The sequence below is a fragment of the Coenobita brevimanus genome, chromosome 21 (assembly GCF_032717465.1).
Source record: "Coenobita brevimanus isolate Jiangsu-jjx chromosome 21, ASM3271746v2, whole genome shotgun sequence".
NCBI classification, from domain to species: domain Eukaryota; kingdom Metazoa; phylum Arthropoda; class Malacostraca; order Decapoda; family Coenobitidae; genus Coenobita; species Coenobita brevimanus.
This window is the reverse complement of record NC_136974.1, coordinates 5,097,240-5,109,589: the sequence shown is the minus strand read 5'-3', so window position 1 is coordinate 5,109,589 and position 12,350 is coordinate 5,097,240. Positions and strand designations below refer to the sequence as shown.

The 12,350-nt window shown below is 41.7% G+C and overlaps 1 protein-coding gene across 1 annotated transcript in view; it reads right to left on the bottom strand.

The window, feature by feature from the left end:
• Positions 1-12,350, bottom strand: part of LOC145392088 (mitogen-activated protein kinase kinase kinase 11-like) — a 393,639-nt gene that overhangs the window by 104,578 nt on the left and 276,711 nt on the right. The window contains exons 5-6 of the mRNA XM_080266543.1: positions 5,239-5,387; positions 3,625-3,800 (exon numbers count right to left, since the gene is read on the bottom strand). Of these exons, the coding sequence (XP_080122669.1) occupies positions 3,625-3,800; positions 5,239-5,387 (325 nt within the window). The remainder of the gene's footprint in view (positions 1-3,624; positions 3,801-5,238; positions 5,388-12,350) is intronic.

The following is a 12,350-nucleotide window of genomic DNA, read 5'->3' as shown; positions in this document are numbered from 1 at the left end:
ATATATATATATATATATATATAAAAAAAAAAAAAAAAAAGCTTTTGTTTATTATACACTTGAATATAAACATAGGAAAAGTGTATGGTAGGATACTTATTGACAGAGTTAGAGAAAGAACAGAGAAATTAGTTGGAGAAGAACAGGGAGGCTTTAGGAAGGGAAGAGGTTGTGTAGATCAGATATTCATTCTTAGATTTTTAGTGGAAAAGTTTCTAGAGAAGAGAAAGAAGTTGTATGCGGCTTTCATGGATTTGGAGAAAGCATATGACAGGGTGGATAGACAAGCATTGTGGAAAGTGTTAAGAATATATGGAGTAGAGGGGAAGTTGTTGAATGCTGTGAAGAGTATGTACGATGGTGCAAAGGCAGCAGTGCGTGTGGATGGTGAACTAAGTGAATTTTTCTCTTTGAAAGTTGGGTTGAAACACGGATGTGTCATGTCTCCATGGTTGTTCAATCTGTACATGGATGGGGTAATAAAAGAGGTACAAGGTGGGGTAGTGGATGTTGGAGTGGCCCTGGTGAGAGAGGATAGTGTTTGGAAACTCCCTGTACTGTTATTTGCAGATGATACTGTGTTGTTGAGTGAAGACGAAGGGAAGCTGCAAGGCTTGGTGGATGAGTTTGGGAGAGTGTGTAAGAAACGGAATCTAAAGGTGAATGTAGGGAAGAGTAAAGTGATGGTCTTTGAGAGAGGTGAAGTCAGTGAATGTACAGCAAGGTTGGATGGTGAGGAATTGGAAAATGTGAGTACATTTAAGTACTTGGGTAGTGTGATGAGTAAGGATGGAGGTTTGGAGGGTGAAGTGCTTGAAAGGGTACAGCAGGGAAGAAAGGTTGCTGGTTCTTTGAAAGCAGTGATAAGAAATAGGGAAGTGAGCATGGAAGTGAAAAAGTTACTACATGACAGTATTGTGATACCATATCTAACGTATGGAAGTGAAGCTTGGACGTTGTTGGAAGGACACAAGTCAAGAGAGCAGTGGAAATGAGTTATTTAAGAGGAGCCTGTGGAGTCACATGGAGAGACAGGCTGACGAATGAGGATATAAAGGAGCGTTGTGGTGTGGATGTGGATGTGATAGGAAACGTTATGAGGAGCACACTGAGGTGGTTTGGCCATGTGGAGAGGATGGAGGGTGAAAGACTGAGAAAGAGAGTGTATGTGAGTGAGGTGGAGGGGGGAAGAGGGAGGGGGAAGCTGAGGATGAGATGGAGGGATGGGGTGGAGAAGTATATGAGAGAGGGGGGTGTGAGTTGGGAGCAGGGCAGTGAAATGGCAGGGGACAGGGCAACTTGGAGGCGATTTGTTTGTGGCCACCCCAAACGGGATTGAGGCGTCTGGCAATAGATAGATAGAAAATAAACCTCCGGGGCATCATCTGGTGAAAATATAAAAAAATCTCTCTCTCCCTCCGCCTTTGCATAGTGCCATGCTTAAGTTTGGTAGGGGTTGAATAGTTTACAGTGATGCACGGCCAGCACAGCCTGAGCTGTGGTTTGCAATGCGATGCTACCCAGCTTGAGCTGTGGCTCGCAATCCACGGGTTGATACTTTCCAAATTCCTTGTCTATCCATACTTTCATATGCTTTCCCCAAATCCATGAAGGCCACATACAACTTCTTTTCCTTCTCTAGAAACTTATCCACTAAGGTCCTAAGAATGAATATCTGATCTACACAACCTCTTCCCTTCCTAAAACCTCCCTGTTCTTCTCCAACTACCGATAATTCCTCTGTTTTTTTTTCCCTAACTCTGTCAAAAAGTATCCTATGATATACTTTTCCTATTACATTAAGAAGACAAATGTCTCTATGATTACCACACACTTCTCTTTTCCCTTTTCCTTTGCACAGGGGAATAATTATTCCTGACTTCCAATCCTCTGGGACTCTACCTTCCTCCCAGGACAATATGCACATTTATCACATCCATTCTACTACTATCCCCCATGCTTCAGCATTTCACCACACACTCCATCAATTCCTGGGGCTTTCCCCATGTTGACTTTCTTCATTACTTCCACTACTTCCATCATACTGATTTCTTCCTCTCGTCTCACCTCCCTCCTTCTCCTAGCCATTCCCCAACCACTTGTACTCACATTACTTTCATTCCCTGTGTTCAACAATTTCTTAAAGTGACAAACAAATGTTAGGGCTGAAATGTATATTATGGGAACAAAATACAATATACATTAGTGTACTGGGTGGTGGCGATCATCATTCACTCACTTGATGTAGTGCTGCCTACTTCTTTCTTCATCTTTATTATTCTTTCTCTGTACCTGACCTCCTCTCTTCCTATTTCTTTTTATCTTTTCTGTCACTTTTTATTGCTCATCTTTCCTTTTCAGGTGGCTTTAAATTGTGTGACAAGCCTAATGGTTTCCTGTAATCCAGGAAACCATTTGCAATGCTGGGTGGTAACCATATAACCAACCCACACTTGTTCCCTACATGTCAACAAGTGGGTTGTTGGAGAGTTAGTGCCCCTCCCCGTAAAACAACTAACTCAAAGACAAATGGCCACACCTTACGGGATAATGGTGTCTGGCTAATAGATAGCCGGCGGCATATGACCCTGGCAGTTGTGCCGCCAGATTTTAATTATTTGCAATTTTGGCTATAGATAAAGATAGACAGAACTGATCAGGAAATAGGTAGTGTAATGAAACAGGAAGTTAAAACAAAGAAAATTGAAGAGGGTGATGTGCACATGTGTGAAGGATAAGGAACCTTTATAATACTGCATAGAATTCAAGATTGACAGTTCACCATTAACAGTACTGTACAATATCAATTATCAATCTTTTCACAAAAAAGGCCATTATAAAATGTAAAGTGCAAAGATCAACCTTCTTAACACCTTCACAAACCATGCAAAATTGTCAAGTCTGATGAAAACAACCTCATAAAGGTTCTCAAAAACACACGTATCAATGACATTCAAGTTTATTATTACAGTTACTGTATAATAATGATAAAAGAAGCAATCATACTGGAGGCATAAATCACCATCTTCACACTGACGTGGTCTCCACTGTCATTTGTGGTGAGGACATCTACCGTAATGCAAAGTTCTTCTACCTCAATGAGAAATTAATTATAGAGGAAAGTTTGAACTTCATCTTCATCCTCCCTGTAGTAAAGTAATGAGAGTGCTTGCACCACCACAAGTACAGGTGACAAGTATGACTGTATCTCTAAGCCAAGACAAAGAGGGAAACTTATTCCTGTCTGCCTCTCACTTTCAATTCACTGTTACCTTTTAAGATCTGCAGAGGCTTGGAGACAGATGCCTTCAAGTGAAGTCACTGATATAAGCAGGCAGCTGCACTGCCTCAATATGCTCATACAAATGACTCTCAACTTGCCCCCCCTCCCACCTTTCCCAAAAAGGAGGATGGTGGACAGTAGGAGAAAGGGCAGCCAGCCTGGAGTCTACTGGGTTCACAACCAGATGAGTCTGATGCACATGGCACTACTTGTGGTACATTTAATAATCCTTACTGCTAATCATGAATACTAAAAGATTTTGAATAAGTGTGCAATGCACATTGCTATGGATTATAATCTGCAACCTCTAAACAAGCTTTATATTCCAATACTGTACTTACATTCTCCTTCATCCTGATTTCGTTGACCTTCTCCTCAATTTCCACTTTCCAGTGTCCCTGCATGGTGTGAAATGAGTCATGTGGGGTCTGGGTGAACGTGGAGCGGGAGATCTCATCTAGTCGGGCCAGGATCACCTCAAATGTTGGCCGTGCATGAGGGTCAATTTCCCAGCACCCTGCAGTAGATATGAGAAAATAATGGCTAAGAATATGTGCAACTGCATATAACATCAAAGAACAAATTCAACTAGTGTTGTACTGATACAAATAACACAAACCATCTCACACACATCATCATCGGCATCATCTAATATACTATAGAACTAGCTGTGTGTCTGTGTGTGTGCGTATTTTGGGCAGCCAAAACTATACATTCAAACTGCACCAAAATTGGCACAAAAATCACAAGAAATTCACCGATGTAAAAAAACTTGGTCCCATCACAATTGAAAAACTTTTACTATATTTAATGAGCGATCACGTTTTGACAGAAAAACGCTGCTCCCGGAGCCCGGCATAGGATCTCCATAGAATTTTTTGCTCAGAAGTAGAACTAAAATAAACTGTAGCAGTGGCCATGTCTCTCTGTGTGTACTTCGGACTTGCGTTTGGGGACAACCTGGGTTCCATTCCTGAAGCTGCAAATAACACGATCAATTGGTTAGCTGCAAAAAATCCAAGTGACACTGTTACACTAGAACAGCACATAAACACGAGAGCCCTCCGCAGGAGCAAGTGCAAGGGGCCCAAAGGGCCCACGAGCACTTGTCAAAATCTAATTTCTAACACTCGAATGGGGAAGGGAGTACCGAAACATAACTCTTTTATCACAAAGGGTACAAAAATTAGAGAAGAAAGTTATCAATGAGTTGTTTGCAACACAAGTGCTGGGTGGTGGGATCCCCACATCTCTATGTCAAAACAAATAGGAAGGGGTGTCCAGCCTCTTACTCACACCCTCTTTTTTTTGCCTTAACACCGCACATGGAAGAATTTTCATGGGTAATACAGTACTGCTTCTTCCCAAACTTTGCTCAAAACTTTTCAGACATAATATTATTTCTCCCCTACCTTTGTAATCACACAACTTCCTTGTACAATATACATCTAATAAACTCAGAAGGCAATAAACATAAAAATATTTAAAGAAATGCCAACAATACTAAGGTACACACACATTTTTACAAACAACTTGGCTTAAACAATGGAAAAGCCATCCAAAAAGTACACAACAAAAGCCGATAGCTCTACATCTCTTTCAAATGCTACACCTCACCACATTTATTCCACAACCAAACAACAGAAGCAAGAAGAAATAAGTCATCCCAAAAGATTCATAGAACTCAGTGAAAATATATGAGTACTATGTTCATTGCTCTCTTTACTTGTACCTGTATGGCTGCAAAAACTTTGTTTGGGTGAGAATAATTATCTGAACTAGTGGTAATATTTACACAACAGTTAAATACCATGTAGAACTCCCCAGCACTAAAACTTTGGCAAATGCCAATCTGACAACAATCCCTCATAACACAACACCAAAGCTCTGACATAACCTACTTCAGTATCTCCACAAAACACAATGGATAATAATGTTTTTCAATCAGTACTGACCCTCCATAAGCTTGCGCCAGGAAGTGGGCACGGTGGATGGGATGTGAAGGCGCAGCTTGTTCATGGCCACACTATATGCAATGGCCATGGCATCTATGCCTTTGTATGGTGACTCCCCAGTCAACAGCTCCCACAGTAACACTCCATAGCTGCAGGACAGAAGAGGTGATTAGCACGGGGGATCCTGGGAAGCAGATGAGAAGAAAGGGTGGTGGATGGTAAAATATATATTAATCTGTCTGTCTATCTATCTCTTTACTGTACCTATCTATCTATCAATTTGTCTATCTACGGTCAAATGCCTTAATGTCACAAAAGATGGCCACAGACAAACTACCTCCATGGAACCCTATCATTCACCTTCATGCTGCCTAACTAACACCACCATTGCTCATATACTGTACTTCTCCACCCCATACCTTCATCTCATCCCAAGTATCCCCTTCCCCCTCCCCCTTTCTACCTCATTCACATATATTCATCAGCCAACTCTACAAAACACTAAACAACATCACACTTTCCAACAGCAACACTACACAATCACAGGCTGCCATCACAACAACAGACACAATACCCTCAAACAAACAAGAAGCAAACACTCTCATCATTCACTTTTCACATGTCAGCCATCTAAACCCCCATCGTGAAGACCGACGTATCATCCAACATAAGAGGCAGTTCCCCACAGACCCAGACTAAGCACCTTTCACTTACAACCAGACGAAGCACATCATCAGCAACCTTAAGCACTCATCTGCCTGTGGACCAGACAACACAAGCAACATTCACCTTAAACACCTTGGACCACAAGGCATACAAGCACTCACCAACATATCAAACTACAGCTACTCACAAAACACAATACCCAACATCTGGAACTATGGCATCATCACTATCCCTAAACCCAACAAAGACCCCAAGTTACCTTCCTCACACTGCCCCTTCACACTCCTCTGCACCTCCTCTAAAGTCACTGAACGACTGGTACTACAACTAATTACACCACACACACCCCTTGCCCCATCACAACATGGCTTTAGGTCGCTGCACTCCACAAGCACCCTTCTTACAGACCTTACACAGAGAGTTTTTGATGGTATGAATTCAGCTAGGCCACCACACAGAAGACTCCTAGTCACACTAGACATTGGCAAAGCTTTTGATGCCATCCCCTGCCACAACCTCACAAACAAAATACTTAACACAAACATGCACAATAATACAATAAAGATGGCTGGCAAACTACTTAGCAGGCAGATGTGCACATGTAACATTTGCCGGTCAGTCGTCGAACATCTGAAACTTCACAAATGGCGTTTCCCAAGGATCTGTTTTGTCCCCCAAGCTCTTTAACCTATACATGCACGACATACCCACACCCCACACACCACAGATACACATAGCTTTCTATGCAGATGATATAACACTCGCATGTACACACCAAAATGCAAACACAGCTGCACACATCCTCCAACCTTACCTCAACACACTACATGAATGGTTCACCACAAACAGGCTCAAAATTGCCCCAGCCAAATCTACAGTGACCCTTCTCACAAACTGGACAGCAGAACACAGTCACATTCCACACCTCACCATAAACAACACTCCCCTACCACACACACACACACACACACACACACACACACACACAAAATCCTTGGTGTAACATACAATACATCAATGTCTTTTAAACAACATATCACAAACATTAAAAATAAAATAACACCAAGACTCAATGCCCTGAGGTCACTTGCCCACAACATTTGGACACAACAAAGAAACCACCACCACAGTATACAAACAATACATAAGTTCAGTGATGAATTATGCAAGCCCTGCTTGGGCTTTGAACCTCACTAAAACACAATACAACACTCTACAGACCATACAGAACAAGGCCCTAAAAATAATTAAAGACTGCACAGCTACTAAACCCACAGACCACCTACATCAAGAAAGCAAAGTCCTCAAAGTCATGGATCACCTAGACTTGAGAGGCACCTAAATTCTCACTGCAGCCTCCACAAACCCACACCATCCACTACACTACATGGTAACACACCCACATACACTAAGGAACATCAAAACAACACCCAGCACACGACATCATACACAAATTCTGTCATCTCTCCCCACTCGCCCGCCGCAGACCAGCTTCCAGAAGCATATCCATACTTAAATCACTCGCCGCTCCATTCAGTCACTTATAGATAACACACAGCTGCATGCACGACCTCCTGATATCCACCCCTCCGAATCCTATCTCCCTCATGAGGACAGAGTCCACCTGGCCAGGCTGAGATGTGGGCAATATCCAGCCCTCGTAAGTTACCAGAAGAGGCTAGACGACTCCGTCGCTGATGCATGTCCAGAATGCAATGCGGCACCCAATACTATTAAGCACATTATGGAAGACTGCATTGCACACAATCACCTAGGCAAACAACACAACATACACTCATTGAGAGATCTGTGGGAAAGCCTGGTCTCAGCCATGGCCTTCCTTAAGGACTCAGGGCTGTTCAGCCAGACTGCCTAGGGAACAACTACTACTACTACTACACACACACAATCAACCAAGCTTGTATTCCTACTTTCAATCTTACCCACACAATCTGTGAACCAACTAATCCATACCCTTATATTCTCCTTCCACTTCTTGTGCACAACAATACATGCACCCTCCTTTGCCCTCATTCTCACCTACTCTCTCTCACACATATACCCAATCCATACTCCCACTCTCTCTCACTCTTACCTCTCCATTTGGTCTCAGTCAATCCACATATGTTCTCACACATATACCCAATCCATACTCCCACTTGCTTTCACTCTTACCTCTCCAATTGGTCTCAGTCAATCCAAATATGTTCTCAAACATATAATCAATCCATACTCCCACTCTCTCTCACTCTTACCTCTCCATTTGGTCTCAGTCAATCCACATACGTCGACTTTGCATCCTCTGTCAATCCACATATGTAGACTTTGCATCCTCAAGCACCTGGACAATCTTTCTCTTTCACCTTATCATTCGCACTCCTCACATTCCTTGCTACCATCCTCAATGTGTCCTCTGTCCAGTCCTGGGTCATCATCAATAGGTTCGTCCATGTCTGAGACATCCTGTTTGTCTTTTTAGTTAGCTGTTTTCTGAGGAGGGGCATTAACTAAGAACAAACTGAAGTGGTGATATAGTGTTTATTAGTGAACTTAACTAAAAGAATGAGAAATCTGATGAGATGTGTCACATTCACGAAAATAGAAACTGATGGTTAGGAATGCTTACACGTGAGAATTTTGTATTCACAAACAAAACACACACTGATGACAATGCTGGCTTACAAAGTTAGTTAGAAGAAATATGAGAGAAAAGGGTTGTCTGGTTCACAGTCAAAAGTAACACAATCAGTGTAAATACTGCTGATCCAGGCCCTCCAATCTTTTTAGGGGTTATTATTTGGGTATTTGGCAAAGGAGTGAATGTAAACTTACGGGCCTTGAACTAACGAACATTTATTCCCGCTTATTACTTTATTTGGTTATTGAGAGGTTTCATCACTGCAGTACTCTGGCAGACCAATTAACCATGATCAAGAATGTCTGACAGTATTGGAATAGACTGATACTTACACCTGACATCACCAATGACACTTGCATCTTTGTTTGAGGCTACAGCTATGGTTAAAAATAAGTGAAATGAGATAAGAATCTGACAAAATACAGGGATCACCACCAAGATATGCAATGTAAGCAATCCAGGTGATAAGCGCTACACTCAATAACATCTGTGGCCACTCGGTAACTAGTCTGGCAGGTGCCTGAATTTCCAATGCCCTCGCATAATTTTGTTTGAATTAAAAGAGGTGCTGGACCATCCGATGGCGGAAAGTTGGTGCTGTACCTGTAGATGTACTGTATATACCGGTACTTAATGCAAACACAAAACATATTCAAACAAAAATTTCTCTGCAAGCTCTCCCCTCAAAAAAGAAACACCATTCTGGGCAGCATTCCACTCAGCATACACGAAGATGAAAATAACCTCTCAAAGGTGAATATGGGTAATTCTGTCAAGACTTTACTCATCCCATTGCCCTTCCTTAAACCAACAGCAGGGCCCAATCCAGCACTTTGAAACAAGAGAGGTGTGAATCCCAGGGGAAGTCATTAAGTTTGAATTCATGAAGACTCATTACCAAATTCTTCAAAATTTACTACCATATCACTCTTTTTACTGATATGATTCTGTGGTGACATTTATGAGGGACATCTATTGCATATACGGTATTTTATCAAAAATAATCACTCATTTCCCCAAAACATGGGGTGTGTACCCCCCACTCCTACCAATTTGTACCTGAATATAAAAACAAAATAAACCAAACAGCCAACCCAGCATCCAAGCAAAGCCAATACTACACACAAAAATGAAGATTTGTTATGTCCAAGCTGCACTGGAATAACGGGATAAATAACTAACCATGTAACCACCACCACATCCAATGAATGGTGAATAGAAAATTTATCAACCACTTACTAATTCGGCAATCAGAGTCTGGTCAGTGGATTTCACATAATTAGAATGGTCAAAGGATTTCACATGACTGTAGTGGTCAGTGGATTTCACATGACTGGAATGGTTGGTGGATTTCACATGCCTGGAATGGTTGGTGGATTTCACATGATGAATGGTTGGTGGATTTCACATGATTGGAATGGTTGGTGGATTTCACATGACTGGAATGGCTGGTGGATTTCACATGACCGGAATGGTTGGTGGATTTCAAATGACTGAATTGAAGTATTCAAGCCTAATATCACTCATCCCTTAATAAACAGTACAGCTGTGCCTGGCTGATTCCCCCTGGATAACTCATTGAATCAAGCAAAGTAGAAGACAGGCTACAAAGATGGCATAATACTGCACTAAACTCTAACACCAGAGTATGTTAACTGATCTGGAATGATATTATATTGGCTGGCTCAACAATGATGAAACTACACACTAAATCAACAGACATTTTGCCACTATATGTTCACTTTTACTCATAAGTTGATTCCAGTCTCCTTCCAGCATCATTTGTCACTACCGTACAGTATATGTTTACTTTTTCTTTAAGCTGATCCCAGTTTCCTTCCAGCATATCTTCTTACCATCAATCCTCCACACAAAGTGGAAGAGAAGTAAATTATCAGGCACCTCCAATCTCCTAAACCAGACATTCTCTCGTACTCCTAAACCTACCAAAATGACGCCTTGCCTCAACTACCCACAATGCTAAAATCTCCATAATCAATACTTTAAGAATCTAAATGCCTTAAGGCTTGGTGAAATTTGTATGTCATTCTGCTGTCAAATCTTCCAATCCAGAATTCTTTGACAAAACTGCATCCCTTCCACTGACACCAACATTCTGTCTGACTGAACCACTGACTCAGTTGGACCTCAGCCATGTGGCAATAAAAAGTCCCTTTCCTCAATGAACTGTATGGTACTTTCCTCAAATTTACTTACTGAGTCAGAACAATGCAAATTGGTGGAACTTGCTTTTGCAAATACTAAACATTTCATTAAGTCCACTACATCATTATCATAAAGAATGCCAACAACCTTGGGCTATGAGCTGTGACTACACCAAACAACCATAAAAATGCTGGCATAAGCTAGCAGATGAGAATCAGTGATAGTCTAGACCTCCCTTCCTTCACCAAGGCCTATTGCCATGGCCACTCACTTCAACTTCAGTCATCATCTGTTCAGTCAATGCATCTGTGCCTGTCACAGAATCTATCTATTGCCAGATGCCTTAATCCCAAGGTGGGTAGCCATAAATCACTTCCATGTCACTCTGTCCTCTGCCATTTGGCTGCCCTACCTCCAACTCACACTGCCACTCTCATGTCTATCCACTCCATCCCTCCATCTTACTCTTGGTCTCCCCCTCCCCCACTCACCCTTCATCTCATTAACATATGCTCCTGGTCAGTCTTTCATTCTCTATGACCAAACCATTTCTTAACAGTTTTAATCAAATCCATACCATATCATAATGCTCCTTTACCTCATCACTGGTCAAAGAAGCTTCTGGTAAATTAACTAATCAATCAATCAATCTGTGTGTGTGTGTGTGTGTGTGTGTGTATTTACCTAGTTGTATTTACCTAGTTGTGATATACAGGAAATGAGCTACGCTTGTGGGGTCTCGTCCCTTTTCTCATTATCAGTAAGTCAAATTTTGCTTTGAACTCGTTTAAGTTTTTAGACTGGACGATCTCTTTGTCCAGGCTGTTCCACAGGTCTATGCATCAATATGCAAAGCTATATTTCTTGATATCCTTGAAACAACTTGGCATTTTCAGTTTCATTCCATGTCCTCTTGTTCCTCTCCGATCCCAAACAAACAGATCATTTTTATCAATTTTATCTAGTCCCATCATGGCCCTGAACACTGCAATCATGTCATGCCTCTCTCTTCTTTCTTCTAGGGAAGGCAGGTCTAACTTTTCCAGCCTCTCTCCATAAGACAGATCTGCCAGGCTGGGGACCATCTTGGTTGCTGTTCTTTGTATTCTCTTGATCTTATTTATATCTTTCTTCTTGTGTGGGGACCACACTACTGCCGCATATTCCAACCTGGGGCGGATCATGTCCACTATCTATTTCTTCATCATTTCCTCATTCATGTAATGGAATGCCAATCGTATGTTAGTCAAGAGATTGTAAGTCTCTCTAACTATCTTGTTACAGTGTTTTCCCGGTGACAACCTAGCCTGGACCAGCACTCCCAAATCTTTCTCTTCTCTCACTTTTTTGATTGGTTCATTACCCATCAAGTAATTCAGTGATGACCTCTTTGCACTCTTGCCCATTTCCAATATTTTACATTTTTTTCTTTTGTGTTAAATTTCATTTCCCACATCTGGCTCCAATCTTGGATCTTATTCAGGTCTTCCTGCAGCATTTTACAGTGTTCCTCAACTTCTGCTCTCCTCAAGTTCTTTGCATCATCAGCAAACAGACTTGCATAACTGTTCATTTCATCTCCCATATCATTTCCGTAAATCAGGAACGTTACTGGCACTAAGACCAAGCCCTGTGGGACTCA